A 21,398-nucleotide genomic window follows, 5' to 3' on the forward strand; every position below is an offset into this window, starting at 1 on the left:
GTAAGAAAAGAGTCAAGGTAGTGAGAAGAGACTGAGGACAGTATTTAACTCAGAAGAGGAGAAAATGCAAGAAAAAAGAGTACAGAATCCACAAAATACAGCATTTGGCTTCCTTGATATTTTCTATGAGGGGCACAGAAAATGTCAAGAGAACCTCTACCGACTTAAAGTCCTAGGCAATAAAGAATAGAGCAATGCAATTCCCACTGCATATAATAAAGAACATAAATGGCTGGCCACAGTACAGCTAAAGCTAGGGAAAGGAAATTGAGAAAAGCATGTGGGTTGGGATAAATATAGGTTTCATGAGACTCTGAAACAAAAGTACAATGGACACTGTATACACTGCAAGTTGACAATAGCAAACAGAAAAATTTATTGTTCTGTAAACAGATATGGGATGGTATTTCTGACTATAAGTACTAGGTTGACTAGGAATCCAAGAAATCATGTTATAAACCATGATCACTGTGACAAAAAATTTTAACATGACTAAGTGTAAAAAGAACTTCTGAACAAAATTTTTCCCTTTTATCTCTGACTATGTAATCAATGACATAATCAGTAAGTGGCTAATATATATATACATACACACACACACACACACTCTTTTTAATCCTCACCCAAGGACATCTTTGCATGTATCTTCAGATAGAACAGGAGGGAGAGAGGGAGGAAGAGAGAGAGAGAAACATGGATGTGAGAGACACACACTGAGGGGTTGCCACCCACACAACCTCAACGGGGGTGGGGGAGACAAACTGCAACTGAGGTATATGCCCTTAGCAGGAACCAAACCCGGACCCTCCGGTCCACAGTCTGATGCTCTGACCACTGAGCAAAACCAGCCAGGACAGTAGCTAATATTTTTAACAATTAGAATCAGGATTCAATAGAGAGTTAATCCTTACCTATAAAGTTGTGATTTATTTGAAAGATGATCAATATATAATTACAAATAAAATAAAAAATTCTGTGATAATCTGTGACATTACTTACAGAATTTTATTTAGAAACACATTTATTCCCCACTCCATGTAACTTGCAACTCCTTTTCTAACTATAAAGCTGTTTTTTTTTTTTAAGAGAGAGAGGAAGGGAGAGGGAGAGAAAGAGAAACATCGATGTGAGAAACATTGATTGGCTGCCTTCTGCATGCCCCCTACTGGGATCAAGCCTGAAACCCGGGTATGTGCCCTGATCAGGAATCAAACCAGGACCTCTCAGTCCATGGGATGACACTCAGTCCACTGAGCAACACTGGCTGGACTACTGTGCCATTTTAAAATAGATTAGTGGTGCCCGGCCAGTGTGGCTCAGTGGCTGGGTGTTGACCTGTGCACCAAGAGGTCACTGGTTCAATTCCCGGTAGGGGCACATGCCCAGGTTGTGGGCTCAATCCCCAGTGGGGGGCATGCAGGAGGTGGCCAACTGATGTTTTAAAAAAAAAAAGATTAATGGTGATGTAAAGAACAGAGCTAAGAAAAACTAAATGAGACCACTAGCTACGCAACTGGAAAAATCAGCCTAATGGGATCCAAGAAAAACATGGATGAGATAAAGTTATATATACTATTGTTATGTTTCTCATTAGATGTGAGAAAACAATAAAGGAATTAAAGTGAGAGAGATACAAAAGTGGCATGAATACAGCCCAGCTGGTGTGGCTCAGTAGTTGAGCAACAACCCATGCACCAAGAGGTCGCCAGTTCGATTCCTGGTCAGGGCACATGTCCAGATTATGGGCCAGATTCCCAGTGGGGAGCATGCAGGAGGTGACTATTCGATGTTCTCTCTCATGAATGTTTCTATCTCTCCCTCTACTTTCCTCACTTTAAAATCAATAAAGAAAAAAAAATTTTTTTTAAAGTGATATGAATATATATATATGGGAGTATATATTTATTTATTTGAATTTTAATGTATGATGGTTTTTATTTACAACTTTATCGGGGAAAAAAGAGGGATACGTTTAAAACAGTTTAATACAGGGCATTGCAGCTGATCCTGTCAGATTTAAGAAGTTTCATTTTAAATGTCCATCTATTTGTCCAAAAACATACAATACTGAATCTGCATACGCAGTTTCCTTTATGAAGTATGGCGCTCATATTTTGGGCAGTCTTTGAAACATAAATATAAAATAAAATCACCCATTAAAAACTGTATTAAATAAAGGGTATTTTAAATTTAAATTTATGTTGTCCTTGTAGTAACACATGCCCAATGAAAATCAAAAGCTGGAAAAGCAGTAACACTTCCGACTTGAGTGGACAGTTACAACAATCATTTTCTGCAGTGGCCATATTTTTAATTTATTGCTCTGAATTTACTATGAGATACAGTCAAAGTCAGAAGACAAGACGTAGCGAGACTATTCCTTTTTTGGAGGAGAGTAAGCCCTCCAAAATCAGCATGGAAAATAAACATCCTGTTGAAGAATTTTAGGTGGAAAAAAATTAATGTAGCCAATTTCCATTCATGCTAAGCTAGCTTAATTTTTTCATTGACTTGTTTGGTGTCATTCTTCTAAATCAAGTGTGTTTAATTCTTCTTGTTCATCCAAATCCTCCCCAGCAAAGAGATTTTCATCAAGAGGAACAGCATCGATGACTCCATTTTCCTGTCCCTCCCCTTTGTTGTTCTCTTCTACATCACTTTTTACCATTGTCAACCCTACCTCCGGAAGCTTCAATTAATCTGTTTTCATCTTTTTCTGAAGTATATGTGCTGAATCTCTCAAGACTGGCTACAGTAATACCTGTCTAATCTACATCTCTTGAAATGTACAGACTTAAATCTATGTCACTTATGCTCACAGAATAATAAACCTCATCACTACCTATTCCCTGGGTGTAGCAGGTATCATCTGCTTCCTCCTCCTCATCAACCAGTTCAGGATGAGATTCAAACACCTCATGACCACTGAGCACTAATGCTTTCCCTGCTTGAAGTCTGTTTTCCTTCTTCACATATCTTGCTCAAGTTTATCAATCTTTTCTTGACTTTTCCTTTTCTTCCATGCAAAATAAAGATTCTAGAGTAATTTTGCAAACATTTGGACCTAGGGCAGAATGCTCTCTTTCAATTAGATCCTCTAATGAAATTTCAACTTCTGTCTTTTTCAATATAAAACCAGGAGGAAGTGCATGACAATACACACAAATATTTCCCACTCCAGGGCACACCCCAAACCAGCCATATTTGTTGTTTTCAATAGCTTCAAGGAAATACTTGCACACTATTTGAGTTTTTTGTTGTTGTTTTTTCTGTCTCACCATGCTTCTTGTTCACTACTTCTTCGTTTTTTCTCATCCCAATTCTCCATAGTATCTTTTTCAAATTCTTCATCTCTTGCATCAATGTAAACACTTCACTTTCCACACGTTCTCTCCAGAGTGAGGTCATGAGAGAATTTATCTCCTCTCGTACATTGTCCTTACTTGAAGAATGCACATAGCACAGATTTGGGATCTGTACCTTTACTTATTTTTTGAGCAGCACTACAGGTTTGAACAGCTCATTTAGTTCTTGCAATTCTTTCTTCTTGTCATCTTTCTTCACTTTCTTTTCAGCTTCATTTTGTGCTACCTGATGTCGATTTTGTTGACCAAATTTAACTTGATGAGTGACAGCCTTGATAAACTTCTGTTGCTTTGCTCCTTTCTTATTCTTTAGACCAAAAGTTTTGTCTCCAATAATTTCCTTTTTGCCGACTCCGGCCTGAGCCTGTTTCTTGGGGGCCATTGCAAAGATAAGTGGCACCGGCCAGAATTAAGTGCAGCTGGACACCATCAGGGTATCTTGCCCAATGGCAGAAGGGAAAACTCATGGGCCTGCCGTCGCTGCTGCACCACCATTGCTGCCACACTGCAAGAAAAGCTAGGCACTCCCTCCAGGGAGTATATATTTAAAAAGCACTTTGTCCTAGAAGGTTTGGTTCAGCAGTTAGGGTGTTGGCCTGAGGACAGAAGGGTTGCTGGTTCGATTCCCAACCCCGGTCAGGGTTCTGTGGGAGAAAACTAATCAATGTGCTTCCCTCACATCAAGGTTTCTCACTCTCTCTCCCTCTCCCTCCCTTTCACTCTCTCTAAAAATCAATACGAAAAATATTCTTGGGTGAGGATTAACAACAACAACAAAAAAACCCCACAAAAAATAAAAAGCGCCCTGGCCAGTTTGGCTCAGCAGTTAGAGCATCAGCCTGCGGTCCAGAGAGACCTGGGTTCAGTTCCCGCTAAGGGCGCGTACCTCAGTTGCAGTTTGTCCCCGGCCCTGGTTGGTCATGCGGGTGGCAGCCACTCGATGTGTCCCTTTCACGTTGATGTTTCTCTCTCTCTCTCTCTTCCTCTCTCTCCCTCCCACTCTATCTGAACAAAAAATGGAAAAATGTCCTCGGGTGAGGATTAAAAAAAATAAAATAAAATAAAAACCATTTAACCATCATAATTTTAAGAATCAAAAAGTCACAATCTATATGTAAATCTTACAAAGATTTGTAAGATTTGAAGAGCAGTTAGTTCATAAAGGTTAACATATTTGGGCACATACTATATTTATATATGCTTTCAAATCATCCCCAATTTATGAATATCTGGCACAGCAAATGTCCTTTGCTATACTGCATAGAGAGGAAGAAAATAAGGTTATCTTCCTAGATAGCTTGGGGAAGATGTTTCAGGTGCCACTGCATTTCTTTTGCACCACAGAAAACAATTACCTAAGAAAAATCCACTTTAAGTGATGAATTTTGCAAAATTAAGTCTGGATATAAGTGTGCACTATTACCATTTGTAACATAATTTATATAGTGAAAACCACTGAAAGTTCATAAAGCTGATTTAAAAATTAAGTATTGAGATTAATCTGTATAAGCTTGTTCATACTCTCCTTTTTCCCAGTGTCATCTGGATTTTGTTGTTTTTTTTTTATCCTCACCTGAGGACATTTTTCCATATTTTGTTCAGACAGAGTGGGAGGGAGAGAGAGGAAGAGAGAGAAAGAGAGAAACATCGACATGAAAGGGACACATCGAGTGGTTGCCACCCACACGACCCAACCAGGGCCGGGAACAAACTGCAACTGAGGTACGTGCCCTTAGCGGGAACCAAACCCGGGTCTCTCCAGACCGCAGGCCGACACTCTAACCGCTGGATTTTATTGTAAATACACTGAACACTGGATTTTAAAGAAGTGATCCAATGTACATTTTGAACAGATCAACCTGGGTATCGTGGTGGGGGAGAAATGGAGAGTGCCAAGAGACAAATGGTATGCCAACCAGGAGGATTTTGCAATAGTACAAGCAAGAGATGGTAGTGGACTGGACTGGGATAGTGGCAATAGAGAAAGAAATAGAGGGAATAAGAAATAGGACTTGGTGTTATTAGATGTGGTTGTTAGAAAAAGAGAGAAGTATTAAGAAGGGACCCACTAAATTGTTGGCTTGGGTATCTGGATGAGTGGAGTTAACCATTTACTGAGAGGAGGAAAATAAGAGAATGAATAGCTTTTTATTTTGAGGGAGTGGGCTGGGTTGAGGAAAGATTATGATTTTTATTTTGGACACACACAAGGATATATGAAGCAGGTGACTGGTTGACGTAGGTATATATATGTCTGGAGTGGTTAGGCCCAGAGATATAAATTTGGAAGATATTGGCACTAGAATGAATGCCAAGTAAGAAGGGATTTGGGAGATTTTGTTTCTTTTGTTATTGTTTTTAATTCCATGACTAAAAGAGTACCTGGAACTGTATTTGTTAATAAATATCTGTTGAATGAACAAAAACGGGAATAAATATGGTACTTAAAGTTATAGGAGGGTAGAAGATTATCTAGAGAGGGATTTTAGAACTCTTAAAGGTTTTAAAAAGTATGCGAGCATGCGTGCATGTGTGTGTGTGTGTGTGTGTGTGTGTGTAGAGGTGGTGTAGGGAGGTAAGTGTGGAGGAGGAGGGAGAGAGGAGAAAGGGAGAGTTTCAGTAAAGGAAATTGAGGAATAATGGCAGTGTAATAGAAGGAAAACCAGGAAGCTATTATATCGAAAATGCCAATATAAAAGAGTGTTTCAAGGAAAGAATGCTTACATGTGTCAAATGCTATTGAGGTTATACAAGCTGAGGGGAAAGAAGTGATAACAATGTCACTAATGGTTGTAACAAGGGCTAGGGCATGTACTCCACTCTAACACGAGAGAAGGTGGTGTGTGTACAGATGTGTAGGTAGGTTGATAGATTTTGTGGTGGGAATGAGGAAGTTCCCGATACCCTCTTTTTTTCTTGAGGAATTATGAAACAAGTATTAGACGAGAATGAATATTCAATAAATGTTATGATTGGAGTAAATAAAGTGTTATAGGAGCCCAAAGCAGGGGCAACTAACTCAGCACTGAGGTGGAATGCAGGGGAGATTTAAAAGATGAACAAGAATTAATAAGGAGAGGGTAGATGGAAGGAGTAGGAAGAGTACCCCAAACATATGCAAATACCTCAGAGGCAAAGGAGAAAGGACAAGTTCAAGAAATTAAAAGGCAGAACCTAAGAGGTCCAGGTGGGACTGGCAAGAGATGAGGCTGGAGAGAGAAGCAAGTATCAAAATCAAGAAAAACCTGTATGCAATGCTAAGGATACTGAAATCTGTCATGAAGATAATCAGAAGTAGCTACTGAAAAGGGTAAAATGTAAGTATGCTTTATTTTGGCAGTCTTCACATCAGTTGGGAGAAAATATTTGTGAATTTAAATATATTTAATATAAGATTAGGTCATTTTTATATTTAATACTTAAAACTGGAGAGGCAGTATAGCTTAATGGTTAAGAGTACAAATTCCAGAGCCACAGCACCTGTGTTCAAATACCACTTAGCAGTTGTGTGACCTTGGGCAAGTTATTTAACCTATTTCAGTTTCCTTGTTTTTTGCTTTTTTGTCCTTCCTTTTTTCCCCTATTGCCCCTCTCCACCTGGTTCCTGCCCTACCCAAGGATGTCACCACCCTATTATCTGCGTCTATGGGCAATGTATGTATATTCTTTCTCTCTTCCTGCCCTCCCCCTCCACTTCCCTCTGAGATTCGTCAGTCTGTTGCATGTTTCCATGTCTCTGGTTCTATTTTATTCATCAGTTTATTTTGTTCATTAGATTCCAACATATAAGTGAGATCATGTGATATTTGTCTTTCTCTGGCTTATTTTGCTTAGCATAATAATCTCCAGGTCCCTCCCTACTATCTCAAAGAGGATTAGAGCCTTCTTCTTCTTTTTTTTTTTTTACAGCTGCATAGTATTCCAGAGTGTAAATGTAAATCTACCACAGCTTTTTTTATCCACTCATCTGATGTACATTTGGGCTGTTTCCAGATCTTAGTTATTGTAAATAATGCTTCTATGAACATAGGGGTGCATATATTCTTTCTGGTTGGTGTTTTGAGATTCTTAGGATATATTCACAGTGGTGGGATCATTGGGTCAAGTGGCAGTCCCACTTTTAATTTTGTGAGAAAACTTCACAGTTTTCCATAGTGGCTGCACCAGTCTGCATTCTTACCAAAAGATGCATGAAGATTCCCTTTTCTCCACAACCTCACCAGCACTTGTTTGTTGATTTATTGATAGTAGTCATTCTGGTAGCTGTGAGGTGATACCCTATTGTCATTTTAATTTGTCATCTCTCTGATGATTAGTGACATTGAATATTTTTTTTGTATTTCTCTTGGTCATTTGTATGTTGTCTTTGGAGAAATGTCTCTTCAAGTCATTAGCCCCCCCCCTTTTTTTTAATCCTCACCCGAAGATATCCCTCCATTTATTTTCAGTTAGAGTGGAAAGGAGGGAGGGAGAGTGAGAGAGCAAGAGAAAGAGAGAAAGAAACATCAATGTGAGACAGACAAATCGGTTGACCCTGACCAGGGCCGAGACTAAATTGCAACTGAAGTACATGCCCCTGACCAGAATCGAACCCATGACTCTTTGGTCTGAGGACCAATGCTCTAACTGCTGAGCCAAACTAGCCAGGGCCCTCTGCCCATATTTTAAATGGATTGTCTTCCTTTTGTTGAGTTGTATGAATATTTTAGAAATTAATCCCTTATTAGATACATCATTAGCAAATATGTTCTCCCATATAGTGGATTCCCATTTTATTTTGATGCTGATTTCTTTTGCTGTGCAGAAGCTTTTTAATTTGATGTAGTCCCATTTGTTTATTATTTCCTTTGTTTCTCTTGCCCTAGGCAATGTATTGCTGAAAATTCTGCTACGTCAGATGTCTGATATTTTGTTGCCTACGTTTTCTTCTAGGACTTTTATCGTTTCATGACTTACATTTTGTCTTTTATCCATTTTAAGTTTATTCTTGTGTATGGTATAAGTAGGTGGTTTACTTTAATTTTTTTGCATGTACTTGTGCAATTTTCCCAACACCATTTATTGAAGAGACTGTTTATTCCACTGCGTGTTCTTGCCTCCTTTGTCAAATAGTAATTGAGCATTATGGCATAGGTCAATTTCTGGGTTCTCTGTTCTGTTTCATTGATCTATATGCCTGTTCTGTGCCAGTAGCATGCTGTTTTGATTACAATGGCTTTGCAGTATAACTTGGTATCTGGGATAGTGTGATACTCAATTTATATGGAACTAAAAAATACCCTGAAAAGCTGCAGCAATATTGAGAAAATTTCTTTATTTTTAAATGGAGGTTTTAATAGTAAAGGTGTAAATAATAGGACCTTCTCAAAGGGGTGTTAATAAATTAGTTAATATGATACTCTTTAAATGTTAGCTAGTATCATTTAAGAGATGTTAGCTAGACATTATTTTAGAGAGGAAAGGAGAGGGAGAGAGAAAGAGAAACATCCATGTAAGAACAGAACACCAATAAGCTGCCTCCTGCATGCACTCTAGTGGGGATCGAGCTCAAAACCCGGGCCATGTGCCCTGACCGGAAATTAAACCAACAACCTTTTGGTGCATGGGATGATGCCCAACCAACTGAACCACACCAGCCAGGGCTTACCTGCTTTTTAATAGCATAATTTTCACCATCTTCAGCTTTCATTTTTTCAATCTTTTCTTCTTGTTGTTTTGCTTCTTTTTCATACATCATTTTTTCTTTGGCCAATCTATAAATAAACCGAAAAAGTTTCAGAGAATTAACTCTCTCTTGCAAACGGACCACAAGAAATGAAGAAACTATGTAAATATAAAACTTACTTAAAATGCCAAAGTATTATGTATTAGATGGGGTGTAGGGTAGAAGAAAAAATTTTGCTATTGATGTATGATCCACATGCCCTTAAGTCCTACCTATACTGCCTAAAGCAAGTGCAATCTTTCAAAACATGCAATTCTTAAATTTTTAATTAAAACATATCCCATTACAATAATTGTATTTACAATGTAAAAACAACACTCAAAATTATTATGTACTAAGATTTCTATCTTGCTTTTTTAAAAAAAATATGTTTTCTGAACTTTAATACATGTACTTGAAACAACATAATGTAAAAAGTTCAGCTTACTGGATAAAAAAGTCAGTATTGTGCATGCCAAATCCAAAACAAAGAAAGATTATAGATTATTTTCAACAAAATTGTTTGACAAGTATTTACTGTACACATACATAATTTTATGCCCAACTTTCCTTGTGTGAGGAATTGGGATAGTTTAGACATGGTTCCTTCACAAACAAGTAGTGGAAACAAACAAGTATTTATTTACTAAAGCAAGAAAAAGGTATTGATAGAGATCAGGAAGATTTTCAATGATACAAAGCAACATAAAGTTCTACTGATTATTCCTCAGATAACTAAAATTCAATTAACCATAACAGCTCAAGCTCCCCTAATTCCAGTTAAATTAATTTTAATATAAAAGAAAAATAGAGCACTGGCTAGTGTGGCTCAGTCACAACTTAAAAATTTGTTACTAAAATACTTTTTCTGTAACAAGTTCTATAAATATAGAACTATATAAAAATTATAAAGAAAATCTTAAAATTCATTCAAAATCTCATTGCTAAAATTACTACTGATCCAAAATGCACATAACTCTGAAATCTAAAACAGTGTAAAAATTTTTTAAATTAAGCTGGCACAAACTCATTTAGCATCAAAATGTGACCTCAAATGACACAAAATTACCAGCTTTATGTATCCTACTTAAATAAATTGAATAGTACATGTTTCACTGCAGAAATATTAATGTGTTTGATTACAGAGTACTTCTTTAGATGCTATTATGAAAATGCATATATTACTGTTTCAAAACCTAAAAAAAAAAAGGTGGAATTCAGAAATACATATACATGGGCCCAAGGTTTTAGTAGAAGTGATTATGTACCTGTATTAACATTAAGTATTTTCCACTCATCTTTCTCTTTAAAAATGTATGTTTATAAACATAAAATATAAATATACATTTATAAATAAGTTAATAAGATAATGTATCATTTCCAATGTCACTAAATATTCTTTGAAAATATAGCTTTTTAGTGGCTACAAAGCATTTTATAGTATCAATACAACAGCTTATTAAAGTATTTATTATCCTATCAGACATTTAGGCAATCCTCATATTATAAACACTGTGAACTTCCCTAATCATAAATTTTGTGAATGCGTAAATTTTCCTATTACATAATATTTAAAATATATCATGCCTGATAAGAAACTAGACTGTCCTTTTCCAGTAAACCAGTCATCATTTACTGATGAATACTTCCTTCTCCTGCTATTATAAACCACATTTGTCTTTCATTATTATTGGTAATAGACAAAATACAAATATTAAATCAATCTATCCTATTTTACCCTACTATTTGCTATTTCATTTTAGTCAAAGAAAACAGTATGCCAGATTTCAGTTTAAATATTAATAAGCATATCAACATTTACATTAGAGTCATGAAATTAAAGAGAGAAAAATAAGGAAGATGAAACATCAAGGGAAAAGAATATAAATCTGATAAACAATAAGAGTTGTAGATAGTACAGGAGAAAAAGGAAGATCTTGTTAAAAATAAATTTCCCAGCCCTGGCCAGTGTGGCTCAATTGGTTAGAGCATCATCTGGTACACCAAAAGATGGTGGGTTCAATTCCTGGTCAGGGCACATATGCAAGTTTTGGGCTCAATTCCCCGTCAGTGTTTGAAGGAGGCAACTAATCAATTTTTCTCTCTCACATTAATGTTTCTCTCATTTTCTCTCTCTCTCTTTCTTCCTCTCTAAAAACTCAATAATAAAATATCCCAGAGCTGGGAAAACAAAAAACAAAAAAACAATCTTAATTGAAAAGTCTTCTAAATGCCTACTATAATCAGTAAAAAAAAAAAACACCCCACATCTTTGTACATTGTTGAGAATTTCCAGAGATCTAAGACAATTAAAGTTTTCAAAAAGAGAACAAGTCACCTATTAAAGGAAAACGAATCGGATTACTAACACTAGATACCAGAAGACAATAGAGCAATCCCTTGAAAGTTCTGAGAGAAAATTATTTATAACCTAGATTTATAACTAAACAGTGAGGGAAAAATTCACTAACTCACCCAGTACTTACTTATTAAATGGCCTCTATGTCCCAGGCATGATTTTATGTACCAAGGATATAGCAGTGAACAAAACTATAAAAATCTCTGTTCCATGACACTTTTTAGTGGGGAAATAAGGACAATACATAAATAAAATGTATAGCATGTGAGGTTGTAATAAAGTGCTACCAAAAAAAAAAAAGCAATGAAGAAGGACTAGTTAAAAGGGGGATTTAAAATTTAAAATAAGATGATCGGGGCAGGCCATTTTGAGAAGAAGGTATGTGAGTTGATATCTAAAAATGTCAATTAGTCATGTGAATAACTGATGAAAGAAATCATAGGCCAGGGGAGTTTTTAGTTACATAAAAATGCAAAAAGTTTATTTACTATGTCTCTTTTCTGACAAATTTATTTAAGAATGTATTCCAGTAGATGTGTCTCTCTCACATCAATGTTTCTCTCTCCCCTCTCTCCTTCCCTCCTACTCTATCTAAAGATAAATAGAAAAAAATATCCTCAAGTGAGGATTAAAAAAACAAAAAACAAAACAGAATGTATTCCAGCAACCTGAAGATGAAAATCAAGAAAAGAAACCAGCCCTGGCTGGTTCTGCTCAGCAGTTAGAGAACTGGTCTTCAGAACGAAAGGTCATGGGCTCGATTCCCAGACAAGGGCATGTGTCTGGTTTGCAGGTTCAATCCCCGGTCCCCATTGGGGTTGTGCAGGAAGCAATCAATGTGTCTCTCTCACATCAATGTCTCTCTCTCTCTCCCTCCCTTCCACTCGCTCTAAAAATCAATGAAAAGATATCCTTGGGTGAGGATTAACAAAAGAAGGAAAAAAAAAAACAACAAAACCCCATGATCAACACAATGCAACTGTCTAATGAAGGAGAAAAAAGAAATCCAAGAATTAAAACTGTGCTGTAGGCCTAGAAAACAACCAGTCTAAATAAGAATCTTAGTGAAGAGTCTTATAGGAACATCTTTAAGAAGAGGAATAGAATAGATTCTAAGAAACAGATACAATGTGTAAGAAGGTAGAAGAGAAATCATTCATGTGTTTTTTTTCTCTCAATAAAAATATGAGAGAATTAGAAACTGCAGGGAAAGTAAATCACACCCCCCTCCCCACACACACAGTTATGATTGTGATATGAAGCAACTGATGAAAAAGAAAATTCACTTAATCTGGATTTATAAAAATAATCTCCTTTGGGCAGCATAGAATCCAATGAGAAAGAAATGTAATACTATACTACATACTGTATTTAAAATGATATATAATTATAATTTATTTATTCATTTTGAACTTTTAGAATAGACCTATGAGCAAAATACATCTTCCCCCACTTGTTTGAAATATTCAATTTGTGATTTTAAAGTCTGTTTAAAGCTAAGAAATGTCTATCAAATTTTTTTCTATAAAAATTTAAGATAACTCTGGCCAATGAAACCTCAGCATTTCATAAAAATTATACCACCACCTGTGTAATCGATTTCCTGTGTTAAATCCCTCTGTTTGAAATCCCTAGTATGATTTCCCTTTTCCTAACTGATACAGTTCTCTTCTATTGACATAAATAATAACAAGTAATCTTGTCTCTGAAGAAACAAACAATATTTTTGAGATTTTTATTGTATGAGAGATGAAAGAAGAAATTTTATTGAAGACCTAATATGAACAGACTATTGTGTACTTTATTGCATTTAATATTATAATCCTATTGAAATATTATTCCTACTTTGCAGTCTCCTAATTATGCATCCCCATAATGTTTTTAAAACACAGTTTTTAAATTGAAAGAGAGTTGAATCAGGATTTATCAATATTTCAAAATGAATAAAATATGAGCTACCGTATTTCACATATTTCATGACAGTTTGGTCAAAAATGATACTACTAATGAAAATTAAGCTGAAGACAGATACCAACACTGATGAAAGAAGTCAGGTTAGATGCATGAGTTTTGATATTTTAGCATTTCCAATGGCCACCATCAAATCTGCTCTCTACAAACTAGCCTTGTGGTGAAGTTCAACCAACAGTTACAACTCAAGAAGAGATCATTATAATATTGGCATCCCATGAAATGTGATACATTGATTTAGGAAAAAACTTGAATCATTTAAGATAAACTAAAATTAAAATATAATAATCAAAGAAGTTAACATACACTGACCATTTATTATGGGCCAAATACTACATCAAAGCATACTACACGCACTGTCATTCCATCCTCAAAACAACTCTATAAATAGGTAACACTATGAGTCCCATTTTAGTAATAACTAAACTGAAATTCATGGAGCTTGTCCAAGTTTTCACATCTTAAGTGCCAAAGAACTGTTTTATTCCAAAGTTCATACTCTTAGTCACTATAATAAGTTTTTTAAATATATATATATATTTTTTGTTACAGATGTTTCTCCTTTTTTACCCCATTGGCACCCCCATCGTCATCCCCCCGGCTCCGTCCCTGGCTATGTTGTCCATGTCCATTGGTTATGCATACATGCATATAAGTTCTATGGTTTATCTCTTCCCACCCCCCCACCCCCTCTTCTGAGGGATGTCAGTCTGTGCCCTACTTCCATATTTTTGGGTCTACCGTATTCCTCAGACTGTTATGTTCATTATATTCCATATATAAGTGAGATCATGTGGTATTTGTCTTTTTCTGCTTGGCTTATTTCACTTAGGATAATACTTTCCAGGTCCGTCCATGTCGTCTCAAAGGATAAGAGATCTCAAAAATTTGAACACATTAAAAAGTTAAAAAGCACTCAGATGTAACAGGCATTGTTGGTTGTCTAACCAGTAGTGCTCCTTACTTGCCAACAGAATCTAATTTTGATATGATCACCCAAGCCATGTCCTTCAAGGGAAGAGGCCAATCATAATGGTCTTACTCCCTTTGCCAAATGATAGTTTAGGCATGTGTTCAGTGACCCAATTTTGGCCAAGGTTACAAAAGAGCCATCTGCTGGAGCTTCTGAGGTTATCATTCTTCCTAAATGCCATATAAGCAGATATAAGTCTCTTTTTCCCCTTGGACATTGTCACCTGTGTGTGACACCTGCTATTTGTGGCAGGTGCCTTGGGATCATGAAGAGATCCAGCTTATGATCAGGAAGAGGACAGGTCACTCTGGAAGTCAGAGAACTTGAATCTTTGATAATGGCATTAAATTACTAAATTAATCAATTCTGAAAGCATCCTACCTCCAGATTTCTTACTGTATGAGATAAACATCCTTATAGTTTAAGCCACATATAGTTGGATTTTCTATTACTGTAAAGCTAAAAGCATCTGAAGTGACAATCATTAACAGCACAAGACATTCTTGCAGATACAGAAATGCTTTCTTGCCCTGGCCAGTTTGGCTCAGCTGTTGGAGCGCTGGCCTGCGGTCCAGAGAGACCCGGGTTTGGTTCCCGCTAAGGGCATGTACCTCGGTTGCAGTTTGTCCCCGGCTCTGGTTGGTCATACGGGTGGCAGCCACTTGATGTGTCCCTTTCATGTCGATGTTTCTCTCTCTCTCTCCCACTCTATCTGAACAAAAAATGGAGAAAAATGTCCTCAGGTGAGGATTAAAAAAAAAAGAAATGCTTTCTTACTTTGAGCTAATTCACTCTAAATTAATCACTCAGAAATTGAGAAACCTCATCTTTTTCTTCCTGTTGACAAATAAACATAAAAAAAGTAAAGAGGAAATTTCCTATACAATATTCAATTTTATGTTTCTATTGTATTAAGAAATATGCTCTGTACATTTTGTGCAAAAGTCTTTATTTCACACTTAAAACTAAATTAATGTAGTCCTGGCCAGTTTCGCTCAGTGTCTGGAGTGTCGGCCGACAGACCAATGAGTTGTGGGTTTGATTCTGATCAAGGGCACGTACTTCGGCTGTTGTTTGTCCCTGGCCCTGGTTACTCGATGTTTCTCTCTCTCCCCCTTCCACTCTCTCTGAACAAAAATGGAAAAATATCCTAGGGAGAGGATTAAAAAAAAAAACTAAATTAGTGTAAAACTTAAAATTTTAGTTTGTTTTTAATAATCATGGTCCTTACTAGAAGCTAATATCCATAATAAATAATACTACCTTCTATCTCATATTTTCAATTTATAAAGTACATGTATAATTTATAGGATATTGGATATTAAATAGTAAAATATCAATGCCCCCAAACTGTAATTTATAGGAAAGTGGGAATTAAGTAAATATTAATGTCTATAAACTATTATGGGGAGTAAGATGTTTAATGGTGTTACAAAAAAGGAAACACTATGGCACCAGGAAAAGTGCATCCACTTCAACTTGGAACTCAGTAAATTCTTGTCAAATGAATTTAAAATTCGTATCTTTCCCAGTGAAGAGGAACAAAACATTCAAGATTAGAAAAATAAGTTATTTGACTTAACAAGTAGGTAACAAATTTTTCTGCTAAACATACCAGGAAGAGAGCATTCTATAGAAATCAGAGTAAAAGACTGTTCCTTATAATGAATTTTAGGCTTTTGAAGACTAAGGGTTTTAGTAATGTGACCCCAGAAACAGAAGAAATAATGTCTTTACAAAAGAATGTTAGGACAAAAATATCAAGAAAGATGCAGGGAATAAATCAATTATTTTAGGGAAATACAACAGGTCTGCAAATTAAAAGCTAACTGCCCAGCCATCCCAATTAAGAATTCTCTCGCCTGGCCGGTGTGGTTCAGTGGTTGAGTACTGACCCATGCACCAAGAGGTCGCTGGTTTGATTCCTGGTCAGGGCACATGCTCAGGTTGTGAGCCAAATTCCCAGTTGGGGGGCAAGCTGGAGGCGACCAATCGATGTTCTCTCTCATTGATGTTTCTCTCTCTCTCTCCCTCTCCCTCTCCCTTCCTCTCTCTCTACAAATTAATAAAAGAAAAAAAAAAAGAATTCTCACTAGTTCCTTAGTGAGGAAGAACTTAAGATGACATCAGAATCTGATGATTTAGTGCTTATGGTCTATAGTAAAATGTATGTGGTTAAAATTCAGTAGGTTTTATAGTTATTCTCTATTAATTATTTTGTGGTTACTATACATTCAAGTGAGATTTCCCACTATTCCCAAATTTCAACTAATAATTATAGTTAAGATTTTGGGAATCAGCAAACTAAGGAAGAATCTGCTACAATATTCTGTCTTAACAAAACATACATAAAATGAGATGAGGCTGGAGATGTTGTATGCTCTGAGTGGAATGCCTTCTCTCGCTCTTTATCCTCTTTCCCTACCTCATTCATTCCTCAAAACTTAACTCAAATGTCCTTGTCTTCCAGAAGGACCACTCTAACCCCTATCTTTATCACTTCCTAAGCTGTCACTGTGAATCCTTTCTATGGATCTTGATAGCATATTTATCTCCATCACAGAACTGATCACAATAGGTTAAATTTTTGTCTACTTCCATACATGAAGCTGAATGGTCTGAGGACTGGAAATTTGTCCCCTATCAGCATCTATAAGAGTATGTGCCTCTCAAATATGTTTACTAAAAGAATGCACAATTTCCCTGACAGGTAAGCAGGGCAGCTATCTATCATCATCCCCATTTTCAAATAGGAAACTGCAATTCAAAGAGGTGAAATGACTCACCTAAGGCCAGCTGGCCAGGAAATGGTGACATCAGGATTTGCAATCATGACTTCTAACCTCAAATGTTAGTACTTTCTAACACTTCAAACTATCTCACGTTTAAAGTAAATGAAACAGTTTTCAAAATTTAAATTTCTTTTACCTGTTCCAACAGTAAAATCATTCTATGACTTAAAATTTGAATAGCATAAAATAATACAAAGTGAAAAGGCAACCAACTACTCACACACCCTGCCTCCAGCTATTCACCACTAGAAGCAATGTTATCAATTTCTTGTCTATCCTAAATGAAAGAAATTAAATACTTAATTTGATGGTATTTGCTATCTCATCTCCCACTACCCATTAATTAATACACTAAGCTGGAGATGGTTCAAGTTATATTCACTGCTTACGTAAAATATATGCTTTAATTAATTATAATAAATGAGACAAAATATGTTTTGCAAACAGCAATAGTGATTCATGCCAAACACAAAATCAATACCACTATAGTTTTTTTTGTAATACTGTGAACTTCAGAGATTAATAAAATGATTAAGGTTAGGAATTAATAATTCACAAAACACAAATGTAAAACTAAGTATTTCACTAATGTTCTAAATTGTCCCTTACAGGTTTTGAGATGTCAGTGAAATTAAAAAGTGTGTACTAATAAAAGAGCTAAGGACACTACTATAAATAGTTTCTGCATGAGTTTGTATGAGAAAGCAATAGCACCTCCCACAGTTGCTTCATCTCCATACAGAACACCCTGGCAGTTGTAATTACTACTTAAAATCACAAAGTTCTCTGTACATGTGACTTTCTACACTCTGTCCAAACCCACATCTCTGTCTTTTTAACATCTCTATTTAGACATCCCACCAGCAATTAACTGAAGCAGGTTGAAAAGTGAGCTCATCATCATCCTATTCTAAAACAAAACCCCTTTTCCCAACTTGCACTGTCCGCATCTGAATCACACAAGTACTAAATAAATTAGGTATGGCTTGTAAGAAGTTCAGGAAAAAAGAACTAAGTTGTCTGCAAGTTCAATATGAGCCCAAAGTGAGATGCAGATACTAAAAAATAAAGACAAAAACAGCCAAGAAGCAAAGAACCTAAAACATGGTAGGTAAATGATCCTGCATGAGATAAACTGCATCTGTATTGTTATTTTTCATAATTTTACTTCTAAATTATATGTAACATAGATCCAAAAGGGATTTAAGGCAGCATCTGAAGAACCTTTATAAACTAGAGTATTAGCAGAGGAATATCCAACACCATCCTTCTATTCTGTGAAATAGTTCAGTTTGGTTAAAGTATTCAGATAGATGATGGATTCTAAATTAACATAGGTTATCATAACTAAAATGAGCAATATGTTCCAAACTAACACAGATTATCATATAAAAAGGGCAGAGAAAATATAATTTGATGAAAATGAGTTTAATTGATTGATGACTGTCATTTCTCATAGATAATAAAAGTTAGTATTCGTTAGGTTATCTGAACTTGATCAAATTCTAAAATAAGCCAAATTCAATAATATTTTATATAGTAATTAATTTTGGTGATCCATTAACTCAAGTTATTCTCAGAATTACTGATGAGAAAATCTGAGAGCTGAATCTGGAAAATTTTTGTTATACAGTTCTAGGATCCAGGGAACTCATAACTTGGGGATTATTAGCATCATACAGAGGTACTTTAAAATGTAAAGTGTTTATTCAGTTTGTAGTACTAAGGTTTGTTCATTAGGTCAAAACAGTTCAAGAAGAAAAATGTACAAAGATTGTTTTCTATTTTATATCACTGATATTGAGGTATTATTTAAGCCCTATGTATAGAATGACAAAATAATATTAATAACCAACCAATAGTAATAGTTTAATCATTACTAATAATTTCCACTCAGAAAAATGTAAGTCAAAAATAATTTTCACATTATTCTATCTAAAGTGTATGTGTGTAACTTGGTGTGTTAAAGAGCCCACTTTCATCATATATTTATTTTGTATTTTACCACATATAAAGCATTTTTTTTTAAATGTGTTACTTTTTTTTAAATCCTCACTCAAGGATATATTTACTGATTAAAGAGAGAAGAAGGGAGAGAGGGAAAGAGGCGGGGGAGAGGAAGAGAGTGAGAGAGAAACATCGACACAACAGAGAAATATTGACTGGTTGCTTCTGTACCCACCCAGCTGAGGAAGGAACATGCAACCTAGGTATGTGGCCTGACTGGGAATCAAACCTGCACTCTTTTGGTGCACGGGACAGAACACTCCAACCAACTGAGCTACCCAGCCAGGGCATATACATTTTTTTAAAAAAACAATTTTTCTAGGGGGGTGGGATTGGGGAGGAGGAGGTCAATGGGGAATGTATTACATCTGTAATACATTCAACAACGAAAAAGAGGTAAAAATAAGAATAATAATAATAAATTTTTTTTTTACTGATTTGAGAGAGAGAGGAAGGGTGAGGGAGAGAAACATGGATGAGAGAACATCAACTGGCCATCTCCTGCATGCCCCCCACTGGGTATCACTACCTGGGCATGTGCCCTGACCAGAAATTGAACCAGCGACCTCTTGGTGCATGGGTCGATACTCAACCACTGAGCCACACAGCATTTTTAAAAACTTAAGCCAATTTTCCAAGTCTTTAACTGCTTAAATATTACTTTTAAATGATATTTGGTAATGGCCCTTCAGAGCTGTATTTCAAACAATTTTAACAGCTAGCAAATGTGGTTTGAAAATTCAATATAGCACAATTTTCTTAATTATTCTAAGATTAGATTAGTGATTCCCAATGACTCTGAAGCCCTCCAAATATTTCTTGTCTACGTCACATTAACTATATATAGTCTGTAGTTTTAAAAAAGTTTGCATTATCTCTAACATTCTCTCTTTTTATTCTATAATTGCTTATTCAGAATAAAATAGTCATTTTATAGCTTGACTTCCTAAATTTGTCAGTAAACACTGTTTAAAAATGTGGTATTTTCACAACTGAAGTCATAGCACCTTTAGCTCTCCTCCCATGAACAATATGTGTTAGCATGTAAATATGAAAAGTCTCCAACTGTATCTCACAAAAACAGAAGAATATATAAATAATGTATTTTATGGCTAACTAATGTATTTAATGTATTTTAAGAGCATCAGAACTTTTTTGCAAGTTGTTCTCAACAGTCTTCCTGGACTATTTTAAATGAGTTATTTTATAGAATCTTAGGATCCTGATACTGAGAGTAGACTACCATGCAGCATTAGGGTTAAAGAAAGACACAGGAGCTAACTCAAACTTGCCTATATGTAGGAGAGAAAATTTTAGTCTTTTACTGACTAAGTAAATATAATCAAACTCCCATTTTTCAAATATGGTATTTCTTTCACAAAAGAAAAAGGAATGCTTTTGCGATGAAAAGAAAATGGTTTCTATGAACAAATAAAGCTTGGGAAATATTGCATAACTCTATTCCCCTTGTAAAGATTCCTATAGTGAGAGCTTTTGGGTAATCTTACAATAAGGAAACATGTTAAACTTTGTTTAACTCATCCCTTCTCAAATTAATTTGAACACAGAACACTTTTTCAAAGTACCTATTAAGATCTAGTTAACCATATTCTACAGAATATCGAAACTTGGAATCCAAAGCGAGGTAGGTAATATTCAAAATTCTGATTATAGTATTTGATAAATTTCTATTCTAAAATATATATCTACCCTATATTAAATATAAAAATATTCTATTCAAAATTTCCAATTTATATAAGTTAATAAAATGCCATATTAATTATCAACTTAAATAATACAATTTTTAAAATCTTAATGTAGTGACAATATCTTAATTAATACCAGAAGATACCTCTGTATATTAGTATAATTAATATTAAATAAATGTCCTTGACCTTTACAACTGTGCTATCACTTTAAAATTTTTAATTTGCTTATAAATGAATTCACATTTTAGTAAAAAGTAACTAGTCATACCATCTTGTGATATTATCAAGCAAAATACTTAGTTTGAGAAATTATATAGTAACATTATTGTAGCTGACAAATTTTTTTTAAATCGAATCCAATGTTTCCTAATACAAGTTTATTTTTCTACCTTAGATATGGTATCTGAATGGCAATAAATACTCAGTGGTCTTTAGGCCAAATTCTATAAAGGAGCACAACAGAAAGAAAAAGTCATTTTAAAGAAGATAGCTTCAATATAAAGTATTATTCTACATAA

At 35.3% G+C, this 21,398-nt stretch overlaps 1 protein-coding gene and 1 pseudogene across 1 annotated transcript in view; both read right to left on the reverse strand.

Annotated features, from left to right (window-relative positions):
• TBCA (tubulin folding cofactor A) overlaps window positions 1-21,398 on the reverse strand; it is a 72,161-nt gene that overhangs the window by 9,520 nt on the left and 41,243 nt on the right. The window contains exon 2 of the mRNA XM_036280794.1: window positions 9,013-9,118. Coding sequence (XP_036136687.1) covers window positions 9,013-9,118 — 106 coding nt within the window. The remainder of the gene's footprint in view (window positions 1-9,012; window positions 9,119-21,398) is intronic.
• On the reverse strand, window positions 2,522-3,747 carry LOC118642823 (annotated as a pseudogene).

Source organism: Molossus molossus, unplaced genomic scaffold (genome assembly GCF_014108415.1).
Source record: "Molossus molossus isolate mMolMol1 unplaced genomic scaffold, mMolMol1.p scaffold_m16_p_3, whole genome shotgun sequence".
NCBI classification, from domain to species: Eukaryota; Metazoa; Chordata; class Mammalia; order Chiroptera; family Molossidae; genus Molossus; species Molossus molossus.